The sequence below is a fragment of the Myiozetetes cayanensis genome, unplaced genomic scaffold (assembly GCF_022539395.1).
Source record: "Myiozetetes cayanensis isolate MyiCay16 unplaced genomic scaffold, myiCay2020 scf3, whole genome shotgun sequence".
Classification (NCBI taxonomy): domain Eukaryota; kingdom Metazoa; phylum Chordata; class Aves; order Passeriformes; family Tyrannidae; genus Myiozetetes; species Myiozetetes cayanensis.
The window spans coordinates 47,893,604-47,920,905 of NW_026087521.1; the positions used below are offsets into that span (position 1 = coordinate 47,893,604).

Genomic DNA, 27,302 nt, shown 5'->3' on the forward strand with positions numbered 1-27,302 from the left:
AGTGTGTCACACTTTAGAATAGTAGTTAACACTTACCAAACCCTGTTCCCTACTTCATATCGAATTTTCTAAATTCTTCAGGCTTGTTTAGGCTCCTTTCAAGGCAGGACTATAGTAAACACATTCTGTTTAACAACACATGCCTCCCAGGCCTGAACAACAAGATACCGCCATAGTCAAAGCAACCTTCAAGCCAGGAACCTTGGAGAAGTTCCAAAGATAGTACATGCTGCGAAGAAGAGGAAGATGAGGAAGAAAGGGGTCTTGGGACCTCTGACTCAGTTCAAGGGAGGGTGTGCCAGGGAGGCAGATTTGGGGAGGATCTGGGGGGCAGATAATTCTTGGATTGGATGGATAATATTGTAAAATTGTAGAACCCCTGGACATGGGCATGTGCCTTTGTACTCCTTGTGCCAGAAGGCCTTCATTGAAGACCTGCTCTCTACTTATCTATACTAAATTCACCTGGTGAGGTTTTTTTCTCCTGATCTTTAGGCAACAGGCAAATGCCCTTTTTAATAGATCTGTGTTAACTAAGAGCTAACTTCTCATTTTTAACTATGGTACTTAGCTCCATGGTGAAGTAACTTTTGGGATGGACTTGGATTTTCACTTAGGCTCTTGTTTAAAACTTGTCAGACTCCAGCAAAGACATGCTGATTTAGTTGTTTGGTTTGAGTGTTGGTGTATGGTGCCTGGAGATTGCTCATGTTCTAACTGGGTGCTTTACTGAACATAGCCAGTAACTGACAAAGCTTTGGTCACATTTGGTGTTTTGTGGGGGGTTTTTTGTTTGTGGGTTGGTTTGGTGGTGTTTTTTGTTGTTGTTGTGGTTTGGTTTTTGGTTTTGGGTTGGGTTTTTTTTGTTTGTTTGGGGTTTTTTTGTGCATTTATTAGCTAAGCTGGAAAACTGTTACAGACACCTGAGTGACATGGTGCTTGGGGTTTTGTGGTTTGTTTTTTGTTTGGTGGTTTGTTTTTTTTTGTGTCAGAGGTCAGCGTTTTTCTCCTAACTTGCCTTCGGCCCCACAGACCTATATGTCTGGAAAAGACACTACATTTTTTTAATTTTCTGTTTTGTCACCTGGTACCCAGGACAAAGCATATGTATTGTCTTATAGTGCCTAATAAGAAGGGGGCCTAATGCCCTTATTTTCCTGTCTTGTTTCTTATAGCATCTTGCAGGCTTTGTCTTCATTAGACTTCCTCAATGACATGTTGCAGGTGTGTAGTTTACTACATGTTTATTTTCTTGTATGTGACTTTTGAGGGCTTGTTGGGGGTTAGTAATCTCTGTGACTGAGACCATCACGAGCATGCAGATCCCCAGCTCATAGGTACTGAGATCACTATGTTCACTCATGCATGGACCCAGTAAGCATTTTTTGTGTGCTTTTTTGCATTGTAGTAGAAGTGAGTAATTCAACAGAGATGTGTTTATTCGCACAAGTTGTTGGAAGCAGCAGTGAGAAAATAAACTGGAAAACCAATGGTGTACCATGCAGAATATGTTGCAGTGACCATGAGCTGGCTACTTTCATTCTAAAAAGTTAATTTAGAACGTGTCTCAAATGGGCTTATGGGTGCTCAAGAGGCTTGTGAACATATTGAGGACACTTTTGACTAATACTTTTTAAAATCTTGATTTATTATATTTAACCTCAGGATTGTAGGTTTTGATGAAACATATATTGCACTAAGTTCTTCAAAGCATTTATTTTGTGCTTTAGAATTACAAAGGAAAAAGTAGGAGCTCTGGAATGAACAGGAAGTAGATTTGGTTTACAGGAGGAGAAATTAAAGTTGAAGTGAAAGCCAGTTGTATGCACTATGGCTTGATGCAAAACAAACACAGAATGAGTTGCTGCTAAGCCTGCATTGTTTTCACCCAAAGGGACTTGTACACCAGGCCCCACAGAGCACATTGCTGCACACTTTGTTAGATACAGTCACACTTAGTCTGGAGGCTTGATTGCATCTTTGTGCTAAGGTGTTACTGAAAAGGTGATCTTAGGTTGTCACTTGCTTGAGGGAAAGCTTTGGTTTTCTTAGGGCTTGTTTTTTCTTCCTTTTGCACTGAACATTTGTACTTTATGTATAACACGATGCATGTAGTAACAGGCAGGCTTTTGAGTTTACTTCCACTACCTGGTTTTTACCTGTCTTTTCCTTGTTTATGGGAATGTTTAGGAGTTGTCTGTCTTCCTGGTGGAGGTACCTTATGACATAACCTCTGAGATCAAGTGGTTCCCAACCTCAGCCAGTAAGTGGGGATAACAGTCAGGAGTTGTAAGCCTTCCACTGTCTGTGGTCAAATCTATTCTGTGGACTTGCTCAGACACAGAGGAAGATTTTCTTGGTACCCTCTTTGCATCTCTATCATTATCCCTGTCCATGCCCCATGTGCAGTGTCAGTCTGTTTGGCCACAGACATTCTAGGTGACAGGTGCCATTCTACAAAGTGGGGACACTTATGTGTGTAGATGGATGCTTGTGCTAGAACAGCTGCATCAAGCATGCGTAGGGTTAGAAATGAATGCATTGCTCCAACAGCTGTCATTGCAGTATAGGTAGAGCAGATTTGCATAATAATTCATTTTGAAGTTCAGTTGGTGACTTGGACTGAAGTATGTTGCTGTGATTTGTGACTGAAGTTGCTTGTTGTAATTCTGTACAGAAGCAGAATCTTTGTATATAAAGTTTATTCTAAAAACTTCTGGCCTGGAGAAGGAAAGTTCTGCATGGAAGCACAGGATTTCAAGAAGTCGTTTTTTTGTTTGGTTTTGGAGTTTTTCCCCCCCGTAGTTACAAAAAGGCAATTGCTCAACACATGTCTTCTTTCTAAGCATTCAGCTTTACAGATATTGCCAGGGCAGGTTTTGATAGCAATTGAGACTGCTTTCTTTGCTCTCCAACACAGAGTTGCAAGTTAGTGATATCCTCTCATTTTCCATGAAGACTTAAATCTTTTCTGTTGTTGATGAAGTAGCAGTATTGTGTATCTCTCAATTCTGATTGACTTCAAGATCCTTTCTTCAATTAGGATAAGCAGAGATGTTTAAAAAAAACACCAAATCAGTTGTATTCTAGGTATGTGTCAAAAAGACAATGATATGCCAACGTACTTACCCAACACTTCCTTTTTAAATATAATTGACCACAAGTTAATAAAGTAGAACTTTCTGTGTTGGCTGATAAATATCAGAATGCTTGCATCTGGTTTGTTTTGCTTTGAGATACTTAAAGCAAAAGATGGATCATAGAAACTGATAGTCTATTCCTAGATAGCATGACGAAACTTTTGTGTTCAGGGATCATTTGCTGTAGTGCTAATAGCCACGTTATTCTGTTGTCCTTTATCAATACATGTCCTGAAACACTTAGGCAAGTAGTTGAGACTTGACTGTTTTGGTGTCCAGCTGGTTTACTTCTGACCAAAGTTTTGAGGATGTTGCTGTGTCGGTAATTATTCTGAAAGATCTCTAAAGGATTTTCACTACTGTTCTTCAACTGCAAGAGGAAATTTCACTCCCTCCAACTTCATTACCTTCGGAAGAACATCTGTAGGGCTGAGAATGAGCAAACTAAAACAAAATACTTCTGTGATATTCCTCCTGGTTTCTCATGTCCAGTTTCTATTGCAAAGCCCTACCTAGCCTTTCTTCATTTTGATACACATCAAACAAAACAACCCTTTTGAACCTGCTGTCCATTAATAAAGCAGCAAAGTTACAACAGAGGTATTCTCATCAAGTACCTGGTAGATTTTCTCCTACTAGTAATAGAGGAAGAACCACTGTGTCCTTGATTATTTGAGTCTCTGAACTGACACAGGGAAATATGTATTGGGAGAGGAGTTAAATCTTTCTCCCATTCCTTACACTTGGTTTAAAACCTGCCTGCCCCTCTGAGTAATTCATCAATCATGGAAACTTTGACCCTAGTTTTTGGACAGGGAAAGTATTAAATGCTTAGCTTAAAAAGTAAAAGCAAAATCCCATACCCCACCAAAGAAGGACATCTGTTTCTAACTTCAGCTTTTTATTTTTTTATCTTTCATTTTTTTTTGTTGGTAAATCTCCCAGACAACAGCAGTTCTGTAGAGAGTTTAAATATGAAGGAATGGCAGGACGGGCTAAGGGCACTTCTACCGAACATTAACATCAACTTTGGTGGACTGCCCAATGCTTCTTCCCCCTCCAACGCCAACCACAGTGTACCAACGTCCAACACTGCCACCACCGACAGCCTGAATTGGGACAGCCCTGGCAGCTGGATGGACCCCGCAATCATCACAGGTAACCGTTTCTCATCCTTCAGCTCCACTGGCAAACCATCAGATGGGTATTTGGCACAAACTGATTTACATCTGGAAAAAAAAAAAAAAAAAAGACAGTATGCGGTGGTCTCTTCCAGCTTCCATCCACAAAACCTCAAGGGTCCAGGAATTTTTGTGGAACCACTAGGTATAACAGAGCGTCACTTAGGCCTTTGCAATGCATGCCCAAAACCTTTGTAGGCAGTCAGGTGGAGCAGCACTTTTCTGTACGGTCAATCTGTAGGTGTCCCTTCTGCTGGATGGCATGTCCGGTATGTGCGCCGCTGGTCCTGAGGCACTGAAGGCAATCGCTGGACTTTGTTATTTAAAAAGGGACGTACTCCACTTGTTTATAAAGCTCTCTTTTATAAGGCTGTCTGGTTGCATTTCCCTGTTAGAGAGACTGAAGCATGATTCAAGTAGGCAGAGTAGAAGGTGAAGCATGCAGTGTACTGGCAGCTTGGTGTGGTAAGATCATGTTGACAGGGATGCAGTTCTTGAGAAGGATGTTTGTTAGAAAAATGTGTGTTTTGTGAAGAAGTACTCTGAGGGTGAACTTTCTCCTATCTGGAATTAATGTTAAATGTTTTGCGGACAGGGTAATTATACATACTAATGTAAAATGCGTTTTCTGTACAAACTAATCATGTCTTTTCACTGTTGCTTTTTGTTAGGTTAAATTGCCTTCCTTCATGCTCAACTTATTGCTTCTCCTCTGACTTGCCTGTATCGTTGTTTTTTTTTTTTTTTTCTTCTTTTCATAGGTATCCCAGCCTCCACAGGAAACAGTTTAGACACCCTTCAAGATGACAATCCTCCACATTGGCTAAAATCTCTTCAGGCCCTCACAGAGGTGGACGGCCCCAGTGCAGCGCCATCACAGACGCACCACAGTAACCCCTTCGGCACACAGATCCCTCTGCACAGAGCCAGTTGGAATCCCTACTCTCCTCCTTCAAACCCCACCAGCTTCCATTCCCCACCTCCAGGCTTTCAGACAGCCTTCAGACCCCCCAGTAAAACCCCCACAGATCTACTACAGAGCTCAGCGCTGGATCGTCATTAGGAAAGGAGGAAAAAGAAGAAAAAGAAAAATAAGACCCAAAACGTTAGAAATGCAGGAAGTGTCCCACCCTGACTCCTTCCCATGCCCACCTACTGTTCCCTGTCATATCTTTCTTTCTGAAGAATCCAGTTCCTGATCAAACTTCCCCCCCAAATGCAATGCCATCACAGGGTCATGACCATATCTTTTTGTTAAGTTTCTGCAGAACCAGTGTTTGGAATACACTGTTTGAAATATTTTCTAACCATTCTAAGGAAAAAAAAAAAAAAGAGAGAGAGAGAAAGCAAAATGCAGTCTCAATGCTAAGGAGAATATTACTGTCTTATGTCTCTTGCACATGAGTATTTCTGCCTAGTGGAAAAGTGTCAGTCTGCAGTAGGGGAAAAAATGCAATGCAGAATCAAATGCAAGAACATGAAAAAGGTATTTAATTTAAGTGAAGTTACTGAACATGTGGGGCAAACAGTGGCCCAGCGTTTATTTTGCATTGTGTGGCACTACACAGGGAAATTGCTATGTTGGTGTTTTTTTTTTTCTTTTTCTGAGCAGGGGATTTTATTGCATCAGTCAGAGTTTGAGATGAAGTGTGTTGAAAGACAAAACACTTATAGCTATGAGTAACTGACATGTTGCTAAAGAGTGGTTTAAAGAGGGGAGAATAAGATTTTTCTTTAATTTTGGCTTTAGATTTAAAGTAAACTTTAATGTTTTAAAAGTATTCACAGATTTAATACCTAGCATATACATAATATAATTATAAGCAGCTGAAACACGAGTGATATTTACTTCAGTCTTTCTATCTCCTCTGTCAGTCTCTCTTTCTTTTTTTTTTTTTTTTTTAAGATTCACCTGATTAGGGCACTCTGGGATAGCACTGCATTGGGGCCACATGATCACCATCAGGAGCAACCTCTGACCTCCTCTGCCTGCAGCTTTTACTTAACCCTGTAGTTTCTGGACGTTTGTGCAGTATTGAAAAGACAGGAAAAAAGAAACAGATAAATAAAACATGGTTATAACCTGATGCTAAAACTAAAACCAAGGAAATGTACCTCTTTCTTCAGAATTAAAACTAAAATCTTAAATAAACCAGAAAACTTGATGATGACTTCATGTTTGCTTTTCTATTCTTTTAATGTTGGGTTTTTAATTACTGCATCTGATAAAACCATATGTCATTGTGTGTTTTGGGGTTTTTTTCGTGTTCATCAAAACCGGATGGTTGGAAATAGGAAAATACTGCTTTGCATGGTAACTTCTGTATTGAAGGGTGGAAAAAGCATACACACTTTAAATTTTGTAAAGGGATTCTTGTCTTCACTCATTGCTGTCAATCTCTGTTATTGCTGATATCCTTTTAAATCTGAAATATGAAAAACTTGTTTCTATTTTCTGAATTAAGTGCCATGGCACTTGGGATAGATAGCATGCAATAATATGCCTGAAGGTTGTGGCAGAGAATTCTAGTTAAAACTCCCTGCTTTAGTCAGCATCTTCACTTAAAGGTGTAAAATAGTATCACTGCACAGCAGGGGATGAAGAGCCCTTAATGTACAGAAGGTCTCCAGTAAGCTCTTATCCTTCCAGGCAGAGATACTTAAAACCAGCAAGCTTGTAGTTTGGGTGGTGATTGATGTAGCTCATGAGGATGGCAGAGAGCCTGAAATCCTAGAGATGCCTGTGCAGAAGGATTTCTCACCTGGTGTGAGCTGAGCTATATAGCTCAGGCTGGCAGCCTTCCAAAAACGTTTACTGCTGGCAGGGGCAAGGAAGGGAATTCCCACTGATGAACTGTGAACACCTAAATGGAGATGGAGGGAGACTGGCCTTTCAGGCAGTGGGAGCAAGTCCTGAATTGGTCACTGTACAGAGGAACCAAGTATTGAATCTGCATAAAATGATTCTAAATACCCTGCTTTGCAAAGCATCACTTGGTGACTACACGCTTTTGCTCTTCTCTCACCTAAGTTACCATTTTGGTGCTGTATTTACTGTCTGTTTTACAGAACTGTATGTGCTGTTTCTGAAAGGGTATTGTTGCTCAGTCACGTGCCCTGGTTACTTGGGAGAACGTGCACACCCTTTGATGCCAGTGCTTCCCCAAAAAGCAAATAATGTTTTTGCCATCCAGCCATCCCCTGTACAATGCACCCCTGTAACTGCTGGTGGTGGAAGGAGAAGTGCTGCAGGCTGGGAACAGCCTCTCCTGTGGCAGTGCCTGCTGGTGCCCCTGCACTGGGCATGCAGCCTAGCAGGAACAGTCTTCTGGAGGTGCTGGTGAACATGTAAATGGTCTTTGGTTTGGATTTTTTTGTGTGTGTGTGTGTCCTTCACCAGTTGCTAGACATTTTTCTACTTTTTAACATTCTCTTTTAGAAGGGTGCCCTTCATGACCCTGAAAATAAGTAAGCCTCCCAGAGTAGCTCCAACTGCTTTCTATGTACCCCAGCAATTCCTGAAGCTGCTGCCGCCTACAGTTTTTTATTAGTGCCTTTGTTGCAGTTTAGGATGTGCTGCAGGAAACCTGTGCCCGTGGTCTGCTACCACTGGAAAACATGCTTTAGCCACTCAGGAGAGCGCTTACTCCCTGCTGCCATTCAGCAGCCTCTGTAGTCAGCCCTAGCGACAAGCTTTTAGCCTTCAGGAAAAGGTTTGCAACTAGAATGATTTTTCTCTTTATGGTGCTGCTTTCCCAAGGAAGACTTCTTGGTGGATAACCTTAGTGTTACCACAGTAAAGTATATCAGTGTTCAGATTGTGTTTTGGGTGCAGCTTCTGCCACTTTTTTAACCTAGTTTTACTTACTGTCTGATGTGGATTCCTGCACATCCCCAGTTGGGAACCAACCTGCTATTTCACTCCGTTCAACTAGCTCAACTAGTTTCTCCTGAGGTAGTAGTGTGTTGGGTTTTTTGGTGGGTCCTGTTTGTGGGGTTTTTTGATGGTTGACTCTTCCTGTGACAAGAAATTCAGTACAGAAAGCTTTATTGAAAAGAGAACATCAGTGTGTCTGATTTGACCATGTGATTGTCTCAGTGCATGGTGTGTTGTTTTATATATTGTAAGGACACTTGGCAGTTCTTTTTTTCATTAAACAAAGAACAGTGCTTGACTAAAAGATTGAGGAGTAGCAACACAGTTGGTAGATGGTGTCTGGTAAAGATAAAGTTGGAAAAAGAGGATGGGCCAGAGTCCTCCTCCAGAATGGATATGAGTGTATGTTGAGGGAAGGAAGGGAGTTGTTAGCCATGAAAATATTGGTGCAAGAAGCTGTGTTGCATTTTCAAAGAATTCACAATTCAAGTGTAGTAATTGGAGGGTCAGCAGTGCTGGGTTGATAGGAAGGTTCCTGCTTCTTTTTTTTTTCCCCTCAGCTTTTTAATAGCTAACAAGAGAAGGATGTTTTTTGAGACTACAGCAAGGAATAAAATGTCACCTTCTACATAAGGGGAAGAGCCATTGCATAAATTCCCTTTCCTTTTAGAACTTCTATTTCCTACTTGCCAATCAAGTGTCAGCAGGTATGTGCCATTGTAAATACGGTGTCTTGACAGGGCTGTTTTAACCATACATAAAACACCATTGCCAACTCCCATGACATGGCAGCTTTTAATTATGAAGTTTTTATTCTACTTCCTGAACTCTCAACTTTTTTCTTCTCCTCCATCACAGATTCTGTTGTCCAAGAAGTTTTTTTCCTAAGATGCTCATTTAAACATAAGCATTGAAGATGCTGAATTTTAGGAAAAACTGAGTGGTTTGTGTGGGGTTTGTTTGGTTTTTTGTTTGTTTTTTTTTTTGGTTTGGGTTGTTTTGGGGTTTTTTTTTGTTTTGGGGTTTTTTTATGTGGTTGGGTTTCTTTGTGATTTTGACTTTCTGGTTTTGTTTGCTCTGTTTTAGTTTGTCTTTTTTACAGTTTGGTAGAGCTGGTCATGCTGCTGTGGAGATTTTGGGCTTTTTCTGGTGAGGGAAAAGGGTCATGCGTCAATTTCAATCTTCACTCTTGCAAGGGAGTTCATAAAAATACACTTGAAAAGCTTGTAAAACCTGGATGCTTATTGTTCATCCCTCTCCTCGGGGCATGTGAAAGTTGCCTTGAGCTTAGGTTTGGTCTTGGTCTCTGGCATGTAAATCCACTGTGTGGCAGGTGGTGTATTGCCTGGGACTGATTCCCTCTGGTGAAAACTGTAGTGCTGGAACTGCACTGAGCTGCTGCTCAGAACTGAGGTGTGTCAAGAAACTGAGAGGTAGCACAGTGCTTCAAGGGTTAGGGGACTGGAATTGTCACCAGCTGTACTTGAATGGTGGTGTAGGTACTTGTAACTTCTTGAGGGGAATGAAGTCTCCGCCAGACCAGCCACCAGTGACGTGAATTTTGAGTGTGCCCAGAGCATATAACATAAAGTGCTGTTTGGCATGAATCTGTGCTTTAAGAGTGGCTGTTGCTTGACATCTCCTCCAGCAGCGTGTGGCTGCATGGCTGGCTGTGGAAGTGCTCTCTCCACTTCATTGGTTTATGGTCACCTGTTCAAGCTGAATGCAGATACAGTAATGGCAAGAGCTTGTGCTCCTTCCTCTTTGCCCAAATCTGAGCATCTCTTTCTCCCTACTTTAGAATGTTCCACTGGTGGAAAGGAGCTCTCGAGTCGTCTTCTTCTGTTAATGGTTGTGACTGTAAACAAAGCTCCTAAAGAGGAAAAAAGTGAAGCATCATCATGGCTTTGGGTTACGGTGTAAGAAAAGGTGTAGCTTCAGCATGCTGTGATCTACATGCAAGAGCACTGTAGATGGGCAAGATCTTCATTTTCCCTTTACCCTAGGCGCAATGCTGTTGTGTGTGTGGTGAAGATACATCTCCTGACGTGGAAATGGCCAAATGACGTTGTTGCTCTACAAGTAGGGGGAGCTAGAGTGAGTTGTGGGGATGCAGGAATCTAAACTGCTGCTTTGTGCAGGTTTAAGGTGAGGTGAGTGATCCTGGGAGCTGTGGATTTGTTACCAGCTTTGTTGATGAAAAACACTGGTTTAGGGTGGTCTGATACAGTGACTTAGGTGTGGAAGTCATTTGAACAGAGGTGGTGGCACTGTGGAGGACAGCAGGATAGAAAAGTCTTTTTTAGTCTAAAACCTATGGGAGAGCGATCTGCCTGACGTGTGGTGGTCAGGAGGCTGCATCTCCTGCGACACAGATGAGTCTTTCAGTGGCATACAGGCATTGCATAGTTACTGTTGCTGTCTCCTGTGAAATCTTGCTGAATTGTTCTTTCTTTTCCCCAGTCCTCAGACGTAAAATTTTGACAAATACAACTCCATTTCAGCACTGCTTGGAGAGAGGGTGGGACTTGCTCAGCTCCTCCTCTTCCTACCAGCACTTAAAATGTTCATCTAGAAAACTTGTATGGGCAGAAGATGGCCATTCTTTTCAAGTTCACACTGAATATCTTTTTGGAGTTTTGTGGCTTTAGCATTTGGATGTTACAGGTCCTGCCATTAACCTTGCCCAGATCTTCAGAAAGGGTCTGAGACCTCTTCTACCAGTGCCAACAGTCACAGGAGGCTGGCACCTTCACTGGAGAGTTTGAAGTTGTGATCAAAACTTGTTTAGCTCTTTCAATATAAACAGTGCTGGCTGAGGTTTACAGTGTAGAGTCTGAAGCTTAAAATCCTGTTTAAAAAGACAAACTGAGGGTGCTTTCTCTCATGGTTCAGATACTCAGCAGAAAGTGACTGCTTGTGAGGTTTGCCTGGAACAGAACTAGCAATGAGCTGGCCTTGCAGCTATCTCCATCCCTCTTCAGATGGCTTCCTTCAGTTCCCGGGTCCGCCTCTCTGTTGGATATTGTATGTGTATCATTTAAATTAAAAAAAAAAAGAAATATGATATGTAATATATTGCGTTTGATGTAGTGATGGGACAAAGAGGGAATGGCTTAAAATGGAAAAGAGGGCAGGTTTAGATTAGATATTTGGAAGAAATTCTTCACTGTGAGTATAGTGAGGCACTGGAACAGGTTTCCCAGAGGAGTTGTGGAAGTGTTCAAGGCCAGGTTGGATTGGACTTTGAGCAACCTGGATTAGTGGAATCTGTCCCTGCCCATGGCAGCGGGGCTGGAACTAAATGGTCTTTAAGGTCCCTTCCAACCCTAACCATTCTACGATTCTTTGTTACATAAAATATTACAACTCAACCTCTTGGAGCTTCAGCTTCCAGCAGGGAAGCCAGGATCTTAAACATCTGGAAACCCCCTTCCTTAGCAAGGAGAAAGCTGGAGTTTCTCTTCTGGTCTGCAGGGGTGAAATGGTGGAGAGGGTGATGAAGATGGGTTAGGTAGATGGCAGTTCCAGCAGGAACCACTGAATAACATGGCAAGAATGCATGGGATTATAATCTTATGAGGTTTGCTGCTTCTGGTTTGCAAATTACTTAAAGCCTCTTAAGGCCTTCCTCCTCCTTCCTCATTTGGTAAATAAATGCAAATGGTGCTTCTTGTTGCCCTACTGACAGTGCCTTGCTAAGCAGAAGCTGAGTGTGGCTCTTCACACTTGAACTCAGCTCTTTGGCTGTGCTGGTCCAAGGAACTGAGGTAAAGACAAAGGGATTGACAGGGAAACCTGTAGCAGAGCTGGGCTTCCTGCCCTTAACCCATCTTTCTTCTGTTGGTTCTTCCACTACATGACATGCCTTTGGAGGAAGACCTGGCTGTGCTTTTTCTCTCAGGATGGAATTTGGCTAAGTCCGACAGTGTTTTGGGATCAAATATTTCTGATAGGAAGCTGAGCTTTGCACACACGCACCAAAAAAAAAAAAAAGTCATAAAAATGTTGCTCCAGTGAAACTTTTCAGTTTTGTCAAGTAAATAATTTTTTTAATACCAGTTGTATAGAATTCTTTTTTCAAGTTGATGGTATTCTCTGTGTAAAAAACTGTGTCAGTTTTTTTATTGAAAATGCTAACTTTTTTTATATGACACTTCAAAATCAACACCTTGCTGGACATGCTTGGAAAATGATTTTAATATCTAAAATACAATCATTTCAATTTTTAGTGAAAGCAGGTGTCAATGTTTAATCTTATGTAACAAAAAAAAAAAAAATCTCACTTTTGGTTTTAAAACCTCACTCAGATCCAAGGAACAGCAAACTTGAGTCCAAAATGCATTTTTTGAACAAAAATCTTTTTGGAGAGAGGGAAAATTGCAGTGAGGTTTCTTTTATTCATTAAAACATGACCAGGGAGAGGAATAGAGAGGGAAACAGATAGGAAGTCTCATTCCCATCCTCTTCAATTTCCCTTCTGGGTTTTTTCCTGACTTCATCTCTTAAAAAACAACTCCTTCCTACAGGAACAAGAAACTGGGGAGCACTGTTTCCTGGACTGAATTCCTGGCCATGAAACCTATTTTGGTGAAACAGAAGTGGAAGCATAGTCCATGGGTATGGCACCAGTGTACTCCTGAGAGCCCAAAACACCTATAGGACTGTGCCCAAATTCGCTGGCTCTGCATGCAGAGCACCTTTTCCATGGGGAGTTTGGGCAGTCTTGTGAGCTTTTGGGAGGGGACTGAAGAACAGCTTACCTTAAAACAGGATTAGTCCCTTCCCTGTGTGTTAGACTTGGCTGGAAAAAGAGGGAGGAGATAAAGGTAAGGTTAGGAAGTAAGCTGAAAAAGGGGAAGCATGGAGGAGGTCTTGTCACCATCCTCTATAAGACTTCAGTTGCCTTAGGAGAATGAAAGATTTTTTTTTCCTTCATGTGGTGCAGCTGCTGGTAATGGGCCACTGTGAGCATCATCTCTTTCAAGTGATCTGTTAAAGCTTTACCACCTGCTCTCTCCCCCACTAAAGCCAGGCCCCAAAACAGACTTTCCATAACTTAGTCATAACTTAGTGAAAAAATTACATAGGTGAAATTGGGATAGATTCCTTTATTGTTATTAGAAATAGTAAAAACAGGGTCCCTAACCCTCTTTCCAGGGAGAGGTGGCAGTGGTTCCAACATCTGCTTTTGTCTTATCTCAAGGAAGTGCTACCTTGCATCTTTTTAAGGCTTCTTTCCTTGAAATGTGATGCAAATGTTGACAGAAGTGATGTCAGCAGATTAAAACTCCTAACCTTTGTAGCAGGATTGTTTTGAGCATTGCAGTTTGCATCCTTGAACACTAAAGGGCAGGACATGCTGGGGATGCACATTCTTATTCCTGGCCCCATGCATGCAGCAGTTCTTGGGGCTGCCAGCACCTCCTCTGACTAACACCATAGTGCCTCCTGAGATACAAACAGCATCTCTGCACAGGTGATGCCACGATTCTCAACAAGCCCTGCGTGCCCAGCGTGCCTTGGGCATGCTACCGAGGTGTAGGTCTGTCCTGTGCTGCAAACGGGCCGATGTGTCCTGAAGCTGCCTGGCTGGGCTCTGCATGTGCTACCTAGAACCTGTCCCTGTACTTCCACCCAGGAAATCCTGGACAGAAATAAGGAGTCATTGCTTTCTGGATGCAATTGATGGCACTTAGGCTAGTTTTTGGTTTGTTGGTTTTTTTTGTTTATTTTTTTATTTGGTTGGGTTTTGTGTTTGGTTGTTTTTTTCTCAGATGTGCTAGGTTCTTTGTATTAAAGATAAATTCATGCTTTCCCCTTGGCTGGCTGTCTTTGCACACTTGTCACTGCATCTTCCAAGTCTAAGACTGTCTGTATAGAAATGGGAGAGTATGGTGGGTTCTGAATACCAACCAAAAAAATCCTTTAAATCTCAGCCTATATTCAAGTGCAATGAATTGTAAATGCCTCCAGTTATCTAAAGACATAGATTCTTCGTTTCTGATAACTGGCTGTCTTCACTTTCAGCCTTTAAAAGAGCCCTAAACAGAAAATCAGACTCATGTTCAAAACCTGAAAGTCTGCACATACCCAACCTGTAGGTTAAGCTCAGACTTGGCTTTATGCATTTTGCCAAAATGATCAATTAAGAAGCTTATAGCCCAGGAACTCCTGTTTGAAATGTGCACTGCTGGACAGGGGAGGGAAATAAAAGGATTATATATAAAAAGTCTTTCAACATGAAGTGTCAGCTTTTTCTCCATTTGAAAACCCAGGTGCAGTAATTGGCTTTCATGAGATTCTTTCCTGAGCTCAAGGAATTGATAGTGTTAAAAGAAGAAAAGGAAGAAAAGTTGAGTGGCAGTTTTTTTCAAACCGGGTTTTCAAACTTGCTGAAGACTTTATGTTCCTCGTAGCTTCTGTAGTAGAGGGGGAGCAGGTCCCTGGGGAGGTCGGCGTGGCAGGCCATGGCAGGCAGCAGGATGTTGCGGGGCAGCTGGCTGGGCAGGGCGGTGATGGGGGCTGTGCTGGGCTGCAACACCAGCTGGGGCAGAGCCTGCACGTCGGGGCGCCAGCTTTCCAAGGGCAGCTTTGGCTGGTTTTCTGGGCTACTGGTAAAGACGAGAGAGAGAGGAAGGTAGTGAGAGGGAGCTGCAGCACTGACGGGAGCCCACAGCCCACCCGGGTGATGCTTAGGAAGGGCACAGAGGAGCCCTGGCCCTCTGCCACATCTCTCCATTGAAAAAGAGCAGCTGCAAGGATCTCATGGCTGTTAGGGGCTAGGTGGGGAGCATATAAGAGGGTGAAGCAGGGGATTGACTGCCTAACGATGTGAGCTTTTCCAGCTGGCTGCTCCTACCTCCGGCTAGTTTGGGAACAGCTCTTGCCCCTGTGTGATGAGTTGGGGGAGGGCAGGGGCAGCAGGGCAGGAGGGGAAGATGCTGAGCAGTACCTTTGGAAAGCCAGGTTATTGCAGCCTGCAAATGCCCCTGGGAACACGGAGCTGGAGATGGCTGAGAGGTGGTAATCACGCCGGTGGTAGTGTTTCAGTCTTCCAAAAGCATTCCTGCCCCTCTCGGAGGTGGAGGAGTCATGTTTCCGTCCTCCTCTGACTTTCCTCCTATGCTGCTGCCTGCAAAGTGGTGAGAAATGCCCATGCAGACGCTTCCTTGCACTTTGTGGGCTGGCTATTTTCATTTACTCACACCCCTGGCATGTTTGTATCCTAAAGCAAAGCTGTCTCCCAGTGGTTTTAACTCCCTCCCTCCATTCCTAGAGGAAAGCACTGAAGTTGTTTCAGCCCTGCAGAAAAGGGGTGCTGACAAACCGAGCAGCCAGCCTGGGGAAGAGCACTCCAGTGGGAAGAGGTAGGGCTGGTGCCTGATGAGAGACTGAGATGTTCTCTCTTGCTTGCAGGGTTTTTTTACTCCTTGTCCTTGTGCACTTCTGATAATAAGGAGTTAGGCTCTCAGTTAAAGCTGCACTCCTAGGTAGTAGGTTCCTGTGTGGTCCCTGTTGCTGCCATCCCTTGCCCAGGATACTAGAGGTCCTGATGGACTGTAGGCCAGGAAAACGGCAGAGCTGCTTGCAGAGGTGATGAGTGTGGTCCTGACACCTCTGCCCACCCAGTCCTGCTCCCCACTGTGTCTTTTCTCCCAGTCCTTTCCAGAGGAGAATGCTCTTCCTTTTCCCACAGGGCTGTGTGCAGGCAGTTGCACTGAATTTAGCTTCTGAAAAGAGATATTCCCACCAACCATCCTCCACGTATTGTCTGTTCCCTTCTTCCTCTAATATTGGGGAGCTTTTTGTAAATTACCAGGCTAACAGAATCATGGAATTGTTTGAGTTGGAAGTGACCTTTAAAGGTTATCCATCCCTACTGCAGTGAGCAGGGACACCTTCCCTAGGTCAGGTTGCTCAGAGCCCCATCCAACCTGACCTTGAATATTTTCAGGGATGGGGCATCTACAGCCTCACTGGATAACCGGTTCCCATGTTTTACCACCCTCATTATAAAAAGCATCTTCCTTATATTCAATCTAAATCGACCCTCCTTCACTTTAAAACAATTGCCCCTTGTCCTATCACGACAGGCCCTGTTAAAAAGCTTGTACCCATCTTTCTTAGAGGATGCCTTCAAGTACTGGAAGGCTGCTATAAGATCTCTCTGGAGTCTTTTTTTCTCCAACCTGAATGCCAACTCTCACAGCCTTTCCTCATAGGAGAAGTGCTACAGCCCTCTGACTGTATTTGTGGCCCTCCTCTGGGCCTTGTTCCAACAAGTCCACGTCTTTCTTATGCTGGGGACCCAGAGCTGGATGCAGCACTCCAGGTGGGGTCTTACCAGAGTGGAGAAAGAGGGACAAAATCCTATCCCTTGACCTGCTGCCCTGGCTGCTTTTGGTGCAGCCCAGGATCCACTTGGCTTTCTGGGCTGTGAGCTCACATGGCTGGGTCATGTCCAGCCTCTCATCCATCAGCACCACAAGCACCTGCAGAGCTGCTCTTGATCCCTGCCCTGACCCGACCCAGGTGCATGACCTTCCACTTGGTCATACTGAACCTCAGGAGGTTTCCATGGTCTCACTTCTTGAGCTTGTCTCGGTGCCTCTGGATGGTGTCCCTTTCCTCAGGCATGTAAAAGGAGCCCTCTCTGCAATCACCATCAGCGTCCCCACAGCCCAACCCCCCTTCCAAAGTCAAACATACCTTGGCTCTGGAGCAGCGTTTTAACTTTTTTTTTTTTTTTTTTTTTTTTTTTTTTGGCGTGTGTGCTCGATGGTTTCAGACGTGTGAGCCGGCGGGGCTGTGCAAGGGAACAGAACAAGCGGGCCCCCCGAGCGTGCCGAGTGAGCGCGGCCCGGGTGTCTCAGCAGATGGCAGCAGCGCCTCTCCTTCAGCTCCCGCAGCGCTCCCCGCTCCTCCGAAAGCCACCTCAGCGCCCGCAGCACCTCCATACTCACCCCGCGCGGTTCTTCCTCGCCCTGTCCCGCCAGCAGCAGACGGCGAAGGACACGGACAGTGCCAGGATGACGGCTCCGCTCAGCAGCGAGGCGGCCACGGCGACGCGGGAGCCGCTGCCCCAGGGCTGCGGGGCGGCTGCGGGGCAAGGGGGGGCCGTGAGGGGCACCGGGGGAAAAGGGACCCCCTGCACCCTCCCCCGGCCGCCACCCCTCCTGCAGGTAACCCCACAGTGATGCTACAGGGCGTATTTATTAATAACCATTAGAAAAACTAGTGGTGAACGCGGGTGATGCCACGCCGGCTCAGCGAACCGGAGAGTTAATGAAACAAACAAACAAAAAGAAATCAAGTTAAAACTTCATATTTTCTTCAGATCATTAGTCTCATGTGATTACTTTATACTGAAAAGGTAAGGTGTTTGTGTCTTGTGTGAAACATAAAGGTAGTTGGGATTAATCCTTAAGCCCCGGTTAAAGATAAAAGAAATTATGGTAACTGGAGGGGGGGTAAAAAGCTAAAGAGGAAAAAAAAAAAATGCAAAAGGAAAAAAATAAGGACAAAAGTTAAAAAGGAAAAACAGGAAAAAAAGGTAAGAAAGTTAAAAAGGGAAAAAGTTTAAAAGGGAGGAAAATTGCAAAGGAAAAAAGGGAAATAAAGGTTTAAAAGGATAAAAAGTTAAATAGAAAAAAAAAAGTTGAGAAGTGTAAAAAAAATTGAAAGTGACAAAACAGTTAAAAAGGGGAAAAAAGTTAAAAATTGAATAAAGTTAAAAAGAAAAAAGTAAAAAGCAAAAAAATTATTAATAAAGCATAGGTATTTGAAAGAAAAATGGGCTAGTGAAAATAAAAAAAAAGGAAAGAAAAAAACTTGGGAGCACAGATGAACATAATCATATAATGGTTTGGGTTGGAAGGGACCTCTAAAGGTCATCTAGTCCAACTCCCCTGCCATGGGCAAGGACACATGCCATTAGAAGAGCCTCATCCACCCTGAGCTTGAATATTTCCTGGGATGGGACATCTACTACCTCTCTGGCAATCTGTTCCAGTGTTTTACCACCCTCATAATTAAAATTAGCCACTTTCTTCAGAACTTTCTTGGATGGTGTACAGTCCATCTAAGCATGTGATCCCTATCTGCCGTAAGACTGATGTCCAGAAAGAGCAGATTAATTACATCCTGATCAAACCCTAGAGGGAGCCTAAATGATGTTTACATTGTAAGTGTCTAAAGTTAGGGAAGTGGCTCCCATTTCAAGGACAAAATAATATCAAAGAATTTGCTAACATTGCAAAAAATATATATATTTAGGTTTTCAAAGTAATAAAAAAGAGATTAAAAAACCCAACTTTGCACAACTTGTAAAATAACCGCACTAAGATTTCTGAAACTACAGAGATTTCTTTTTTGTTTTAAAGAGAAAAAGTTGATGGGGATTTTTTTGCCCTTAAAACTGTATTTTTACCTCTTTATTTTGGGGAGCCCAAGGAGTGATTTAAAGTTTGGAGGTGTTTTTTTGGTTTGTTTGTTTCTGCATTAAGCAGCGCACAAATTGCAGACTCAGTTTAGGGCTGAGGAGACAAGATTTGCTATCAAGATTTATGAATATTTTACTATAGGAATACCTCTAACCTACAGCAACAAAGTCCATTGCTCTTATTTTGCTGGGTTTACTTTTATGAACCAAAGACACTCTCACTGTGTATCAGCAGGTTTTACAGCTCTGCATGGAGATCAATTGCTTTATTTCTGTTTTCATGCTTAAAGGACAAGCTGCCTGGGGCAGTGCTGAGCTGAAGCACCTGCAGAGGTATCCCATGCTTGAAGCACTTTGGTTCCTAATTTGACATATGTGAGATGATATTTTTTGAAATGGATTTGCTTATCTTGTGTAAGTGGAAGAGAAGCAGCAAAAGTAAATACTGCAGACCTTTTCAATTTCAAACTTTTTTTTGGCTGGCTATTGCAGCACAGGTTCGCTTGTAAACTGTTTCTGAAAAGAAATCGGGTCTTAGATTCTCATTCACGTGTAGGCTATGTAGCATTTGCAGCTTCTGTGGTTTTGCTTGCAACTGCAAAAATATATAGCTTTCTTGAGGGCAATTTTCCTGAAATTATTCTTATGTATGCACACAATACGCAGTGTGTGCGAAAAAGCTTTTAAAGCAATATATTTTGTTCCTTTGACATTATAATAAACACCATTCCTTTGAGCTTGTACCACAGAAAATGCAAGGGCCATTTTCAGCTGGCACATGCTCTGCATATGTGTTCATAAACAACCTGTGCTGGGTTTTCCTCCTGTTGTGAAAGCTTTTGACGGTATCCTGGAGTCCCTGTGCCCAGCAGTTACAGGCGGGTGTCAGCCTGTGTGAGGTTTTGACGCCTGATGACTTGTGCGTCAGTTACTGAGAGTGAGACAAGGTCTGGTTACCTGCAGAGCTGATCCCAGGTGAATTCACCCTCTGGCAACCCCCGTCTTCTGCAGCCCAGGACACGCTGTTGCAGTGACCTCGCTGAAGCACAGCATTTCAGCCATGCTGGCCACAACCGCTGACTGAGTCAAGCTGGACCTTCACTGTCCCCTTTTGGGGTGGCCGGGACACCCCACCACCTCCTCCTGCCCTTGCCAACTTGGTCAGAGTGAGGGAGCCCCGGTGTGATGGCCAGATCTGCACCTCCCCTTCTGAGCCAGCAGTTGGGTGGTGATGCACCTGCACCCTGTCAAGACCCTGTAAGTGGGCACAAGGGCTGGGTCACGCCAGCGGGCTCCTTACCCTGGCAGTGGGGCGGGGGGTGGCTCCAGGATGAAGTGCTCTCCCGGTGGAGACAGGCAAGCCTCTCGCTGCCCACCAGCTGGTATCCCTCCTGGCACCAGAATACGAGGACCGAGCCCAGGGAGACGCCTGAGCCTCTGTCCACATAGTAGTATCCATAGCGTGGTGGGGGAACAGCTGTGCATAGCACTGCGGGAGAAAGGGAGATGTTAAGGGCAGGTGGTGACAAAGGCCTCCCTAGTGATGCTTTTAAAAAGGCTGCCTGCCCCCCTGTGTCACTGCTGTGGGACCTGCAAGTCTCTGATTTTTTTTTTTATTTTAATTTTTTTTTTTTTTTAATCATGGTTCTAAAGGGAAGACAAGGAAGTCTAGCAGCTTTGTCTGGAAAATAAGTCTTCCAGTTAAAAACTGTCCAATGTGAGCAACTACTGAACAGCAGAAATGGGACTGGAAAGATATACTGTGCAGAGAGCAATTTTTAAGGAGTGCAAAGAAGAGGACAGGCATTTTTTAATAACAAAATATTCTGGGACAATATTGTTGGCTGGTACTCAAAGCAATAAAAATACTACTTTATGCTAGAGTGAGGTGATTTTTTTTTTTGTCTCAGTCTTGAATTTTTTTCCCGGTTTGTAACCTACAGCTATTTAGAGTTACTTAGTTATCCTGCTCAGATCATCCTTTCTGCATAGCACTAATACCTGGGGAGTGCCAGAAGTGAGACAGACTCCAAAAAGAATGCCAGTCTGACTGTGTGCTGCCACAAAAAAAACCACAAGGCCAAGAAAATGTGGATGAGTAGATTCTTGTGTAACAGGTACCATGGATACCAATATCCTGAATTAAAGAAAAATGCTCTGATCAACTCTAGTTTAACCAAGCTTAAAATGTGCAGGCAGAAATGTGCTTTATCAAGCTTAGGGGGAACTTTTGTGGGGAGTCCTGAGTGCAACAGTAAAGCTAAGATGAGGGAGAGGTCTGGTTGGTCTCTGCTTTTGCTGAGATGATGTAGGCTTCTCGTCCAGTGGGGATGACAAGAAACAAACCAGGTTAAGATCAGACTTTCTCCAGGTTCAGTAATGCTGTTAACAGGTAGTGCAGATGTCTATAGGAATAAATTCAGCGGTGCCAGGGAGGCTGCTGAATGCCTGGACTGGATCTGTTTTACAGTTAAATTGCCCAGCACTGGTTGCTGGCACCTTCCCCAGCAGTCACTGTGATATGGAGCTAAGGCAGCCCAGGGACTGTTCCCAACAGGCATTTTGGAAACAACATAGAATTCATAAATATTTGGGAACGTGAAGGCTTCAGTAGTGTGACATGGGCTGCTTTGTGCTGCAGCCAGCCCTGGGCAGCCAGTCACTCCACAGCATTCCTGATGCTGTGTCCTGATGCCTGCTGGGGAACGGCACATGCCTTGCTTGGGAAGTGGATTAAAAAAAAAAAAAAAATCACCCTCAGCAGCTGGAGATTATTTGTGCTTTTAAAACAATCTCCATTTCTTCCCAAGGGTCCCAGCTCAGCCTCTATGGACAGGGATGTGTTCAGTGCACCCGTACCCGTGGCAGGGAACTGGCCCATCATGATAAGCATAGAGGTTAACACAAAGGGGGACTTTATTCTCAAAGGAAGACAGCCGAGCATTGAATTTCCTCCCTGTGCCTAGTGACTTTGGTCCTGCAACGACACATCTCTCCCAGATCACAGAAGCTGCTGTGGCCATAAGGACCACACAGAGCCTTGCAGCCCTTACGCATGCCCTGGGAGTGCCTCTGTGCCCAACGAGAGAAGCACCGTCAGTCATTCCTTCATCGACAGGTCCCTGTGCCCTTCACCCTGCGTGCCTGCACAGAGCGACCCCAAGGAGCCTCATAGAGGGAGAGACAGAACATCACTCATTTAAGTACCTGAGATGTTTCTGTGAACGTCGGTCCCGTTGGCAGCGTCTCTGGGCAGCCCCTTTCTGACGTGTCCTGCACCGGCTGAGGCGGTCCCGGGCCCAGCAGCATCACTCCAGGCAAAGCTCAGGCAGCTCCAGGGCAGCAGGCAAAGGGCGATGCATTTCTCGAGCCTTAGTCCTGCCATGGTTTGGGGAAACACGGCGCCCTCGGATGCCTGGGCGTCCCGAGTGGCTGCAGTTTCCCTTTGCGTCTGAGCAGGAGTCAGCTGGGCTCTTAGGGCATTAAGCCTTGAGCAGCAAAGCTAGCAGCTGCTCTGTCCCTGGGGCTTGCCTCTCCTCTGCGTCCGCACAAGCCCTATGTTTCTGCTCCTGTCCCTTGCTGTCCCTGCTCCCTGCTCTGGCTCCTCCACTGAATGACTCCAGAGCCCCACAGAGAAAGAAACCAGGTGTGGGAAAGGGAGTGAGAAACCAGTAAACCCTTGGGATCCATCCTTTACAGCTCCTTTACACCTCCTGCAGGGACTGGCTGTTACTGTCTTTCCAGGTGCTGGAGCTGCACATCAGGAGCCCTACTCCTCCTTCTCCTCCTCTTCTACCTGCCAAAATCCGTGCTCGAGCTCACTGCTGAGACTTTTGAGCTGCAGACCGTCCTGTGCTTGTCACTTACCTCCTGCCAGAGCCTAGGGCTGATTTTCTGCCATGGAGTGGGATATAAGCCGTGGGAATCAGATGGGTTTTATAACAGCAATTCTGCCAGCTTTGCTGCTGTGGGAACTGCAGAGAAATCTGTTTTTCCTTTTTCCTTGGAGTTCCCTCTGCTTGGCATCTCTGCCTGTCACTTCAGGCTCTGATGTTTTATGATGTTTTATAGCTGGAGGGGCTGTAGTAGCAATCAGTGCTTGCTTCCTGGAATGTAGGTTGCTCTTACCTACTTGCCTGGTCCCTTGTGTGCACCCATGAAGAGAAAAGGTGCCCCACGTTGCCTGAGCACTTGAGACCAAGCTGTTTTGGAGCAGGCAGTGCCTTTGTGCTAAAGCTTTTTCTGGCAGCCAGTGCACCAGCTGTGTGACCAGCAGGGCTTTGTGGTGACTTCTGGAGCATCCCCTGCTGTGGCTGTCTTCTCCTCTCCTTGAATCCCCTGGAGCTCCCCTGGCCCTGGAGGTCTCCTTTGGCCCTCCTGTACTGCATCCTTGCCTGTCCTGGGGCAACCTGAGACTTGCTGCTGGTATAAGGGTTAAAAGGTGTTATTCATTAAGAGCATTGACACAGATACAGTGTCCTCACACCCAGCTGGTCTGCAGTGAGGTGGGGAGCTGTGGGGCTGGGCAGTGGCTGGACCTTGCTTGCCTTTCCTCCCCTGCTCTTGCTCCCACCTGGAGTCGTTCATGACCCTCCTTGCACTTGCAGAGAGGTTTCTTGTCACCTCCATAGGACTTTGGATATGGCAACGCCTTAATCCTACTTTGTTTATTCATCTGTCTCTCATACAGTCCTTTTTTTGGCTGTGCTGGTACCTCTGGGCTTCCCTCCAAGGAATTTACTTGATTTCTCAGGAAAACCTGTTTCAACCTCTCACAACTCATAATGATCTTGCTCAGAAAATACTTTAATTTCTTCACTTTTCTGGTTAATCCTTCTTAAACAGTGAGCTTTCCTCGGCTCCCCTTGGAGAGCAGACCGAGGAGGTGTGTTTCTCCCTGGCTTGGTAAATATTGCTGGGTTTTGGGGGGTTTTTGTATCCTTTTGGTTTTTTTCCCCTTCTGACTGCAGAGATTTTGCTGTTTGTTTGTGCAACGAAGGTAAAAGCTCTGAGGCAGACGGTGTAACACTGATGGTGTAACATTGATGGCAGAGGAGCCTGCCTTGGGGCATGCCCCGGGTGCAAACCCAGCCATCTCCCGGCAGCTGGGAGCTGGCATGCAGCCAGCGCCATGGGCTTTGGGAATACACCTGTGCAGTCTGACGGGATTGACCCTGAAGTGGCCCCTCTGCTGACCCTGAGGCCGACGCCCGGGCACCTTCCTCCTGCTTGTGAGCTGGTCCCTCTGCTGCCGATGGCTGGAGGACAGTGGGAAGAGCCAAAGGCAGTTCCCCTCCCCACTGCTGGATATGTCCTGATGCTAAGTAGCTGGGGACCAAGCGCATGCTGCAAGCACGGCCTTCAGGAGTCGGCAGCAATAAGTCTTGTCACGCGTGCCAGGGAATGAACAGGCTCAGCAAAACCCCTGGGACACAATAACCATGCTTGTGCTCAAAATGCTGAGTAGATGACATGGATTATTCCTTTACTAATGCTCTTAAGAGCTAGTCCTGGGGCTGAGGGAGATAAAGGGGCTTATTATTACAAAATCAATATCCTGCCGGAGTGGGATTTCAATGCCGTTCCCTGCTTCCTGCTTTACAGAGGCAGTCACCTGCACCAAGCTGGGGAGTTGGGCACCGGAATGTTCCTTCAGGGAGTGACTTTGGGCTCAGGAGAGGAGCATGTCCATGCCTCAGCTCAGCAAGCCCTTTCCTTGTCAGGAAGGCTAAAAGGAAGGGGAGCTAATGGGGAAGCTGTCATGGCCCAGGGGCTGCAGCTCTCCCAGCTCCAGGGTCTTGGCAGGGACCTTCCTGGCAGATTCCCTCTGCATGATCTCCTTCAAGGGCTGCTTCTCCACCACAGCAGCCTGCAAAGCAAAGCTCAGCTGATGATTTTCAAAGCTGGTGCAAATGTCTCTTGCACTTGCACTCAGATTTCCCTGCTGGCTGATGGGGTCCCACTGAGGGATAAAACTTTCCTGGACTACAGTGGCATTTCCCCCTACCTGCTCCTGTGCCACTTTGAGTCTTTTAAATCTACCCCCGCAAAAGCGTCCCTCTCACACACACCCACCTGCATGATGTCACCCTGCCCTTGATAATTTTCTCCTCCAGCCTCTGCTCTACAGCTTCAAAGCTGGCACCCTGGCTGGGATCAGCTCCTAGAGCTCTCCTGTCTGACCTGTCCCACCCATCCTGGTCCCTAGGACCAGGCCAGGATGCCCCCAGCCCTGGGGATGGTGCACAGCTGCCCTCTACCTTGTCCCATCTCTGTGCCCTGCCTCTCCTTGTGTTGGTGCAGCTGGACAGAGAAAGCAGCACCTCCCTTCCTGTGGCACAGGCAGCCAAACAGAGGTGTGTTGTCATCAGCATGGCACCGTGACACTGGGATTTCTACTTTAATCTCCCCTAGGTGTTTTTCTATCATGGCCCACACCCTCATACCATTCTCCTGGTTTTGGCACAGCCCTGTCAGCTTTGCAGTTTGCTATTGTGCTGTTTTGACACTCAAAAGCACCAGCCCTGGAGAAGAATAAGCACTTTTCTACCTCATGACATGAGGATGTCTGGAGGAAGGTCCCTGGAGGAGCACAGGTAGATGAACTGCAAGGGGAGCCAGGAAAGGCTGCACGGTGCCCTGCCTTGGGGTCTTTCAATAGCTGTGCACCCCATGGTTTGTCCTGCATGGCGGGCAGGAGCAGCCCTCCATGGAGAAGAGCTCATCCCCTGCAGACTGACCTGTCCCCTGGCAGCGATGGGATCCAGGACTCATACTCAGGTGTGAGAGACTGAATTGTTAATGACTCAAACAATTGTCTATTTGCAAAAGCAGCAGGTGCTTTGCTGAGGCCAGCTTTGCACCCCCTAACTGAAGGGGAGGAGGAGAGTTTTTGGGTGTGCGGTGGTGAACCTGATCTGCGTAAGAACAGCCCAGTTGCAGATGGGGTGGGCACCTACCACCAGAGGATGACCATGACAAACCGACTTTTGTTTAGCAACAAATTGGGTTATGAGCCAAGTAAGGTAAAACAGAGATAAGAAGCAGATCCTTCAAGGAGAATAATGCTTTTTATCACAGCAATCTCCTCACTTCTGATGAGACTCAGATGTAAAACTCCCACCTCCCTGGGGGAGGTATTGGTATATTGACAGATAGGCCTGAAGGTATTCACGCCTTCTGATAAGGCATAACTGGCTCACCTAGGCTGGTGTGAGAAACAGTGGTCAGGTCTTAGAAGGGGTCTTAAACTATCAAAGACCCCTGAAACACCCCTAGACTAATTTCTGGGGCCTTCCACCAGAGGACTGCGTATGAAACACAGGGTGGCACCAGGCAGGAGAAAATTCCCGTCGCTCAGGGGAGGTATCTGGGCATTCCCACCTGAACCTTAACGTATATCAACCCATTGAACCTTATGTTTTGTGGGCTTCCCCCAGCCCTGACAGATCAAGACCCTGCCCATCACTTCAACCAACAGACATCCAAACTGCAACAATCAAGTTGTGTCTCTGGATCCATTATATCTTTCCTCTGTCTGCTCTTATCCTTTCTTTCTCTTTGTTTATTTTCTTTATGTATTTTCTTTAGTGATATCTTTATACTTTTATATTGTTATATTTCTAACTTTTATATTGTTATATTTCTAAAGATAATAACCAAAATGGCTACATACTTTCTCTCCACTGCAACCAAATTGTTCTAAAATAAACCTGTCATATGTGTATGTATATATATATTATCCCACCTCATGGGTGGTTCAGCTGGATGAATGGTAACAGGAGGAAAGAAGAAGGGACTGACTCAGGGGAGACTTGCTGGGAGAGCTGGGCAACTATGGGGGTCTTGACAGAAAAGAACCATGGAAGCTTAAGTGTTGCACCCAGCTGGGTGGGTGTCGCTGTCTGACTGAAGCCTGTGCAGTTTCCCTGGGACATTTGCTCTTGTTTACATGGGTAACTGTCAGCTGGAATGTAGGTGTGTGTCTCAGTGCCTCGGTTGTCTTTGTATGCCAGATCGTTTTGAGGAGAAATGGGAGACATGGGAGGAGGAAGATGAAGCAGAGAGGTAATTCTTTGTCTAGAGCTCTGCACTCAGTTTCTTGCTGTGCCATAGAGATTCTGATACACAAACAGAAAGAAATGAACCCTGACTGTTTAAGGGATTTACTTGGTCCTGTTTATTCCCTTGTTGTGTTTTAATCAAACACTCCTGCAAGGAATCTCGGCTGCATACCCCAAGTACATTGCAGTGTATTACATCATTTGCAGTAACTAGATGAGATCCTATTTCTCTTGGGAAATAGTAGTTGTGCACTTCAACAGGGCATGACTAAAAGTACTGGGCTCACCCAGGTCCACCTAGTAACTGGTGCAGAACTTTTCTGCAAAAGATGACTAATTCCACTACTGAACTCTGAACTACAGAGAAGTTGTGGATGCCCAGAGAAATTGTGGATGCCCTATCCCTGGAAGTGTTCAAGGCCAGGTTGGATGGGTCTTGGAGAAAACTGCTCTAGTGAAAGGTATCCCTGTCCATGGCAGGCAAATTGGAACTAGGTAATGCATAAGGTCCCTTCCAACTCAAACCATTCTATGATTTTGTGAACACACGCATACTAATTTCAAGTGAGTGACATGGGTGATCCTCTTTGCTTGCAG

General features: G+C 45.2%; 1 protein-coding gene across 4 annotated transcripts in view; it reads left to right on the forward strand.

Moving 5' to 3' along the window:
• The window catches only part of CNOT4 (CCR4-NOT transcription complex subunit 4), an 80,990-nt gene extending 74,423 nt beyond the window's left edge, over nucleotides 1-6,567 (forward strand). For 2 of the 4 annotated variants that reach the window (XM_050324353.1, XM_050324354.1), the window contains exons 11-12: nucleotides 4,086-4,298; nucleotides 5,083-6,567. In XM_050324353.1, the coding sequence (XP_050180310.1) occupies nucleotides 4,086-4,298; nucleotides 5,083-5,384 (515 nt within the window). In that variant the 3' untranslated portion in view covers nucleotides 5,385-6,567. The remainder of the gene's footprint in view (nucleotides 1-4,085; nucleotides 4,299-5,082) is intronic. The other 2 variants (XM_050324356.1, XM_050324357.1) reach the window with 1 other exon arrangement.
• Nucleotides 6,568-27,302: the final 20,735 nt, after the last annotated feature.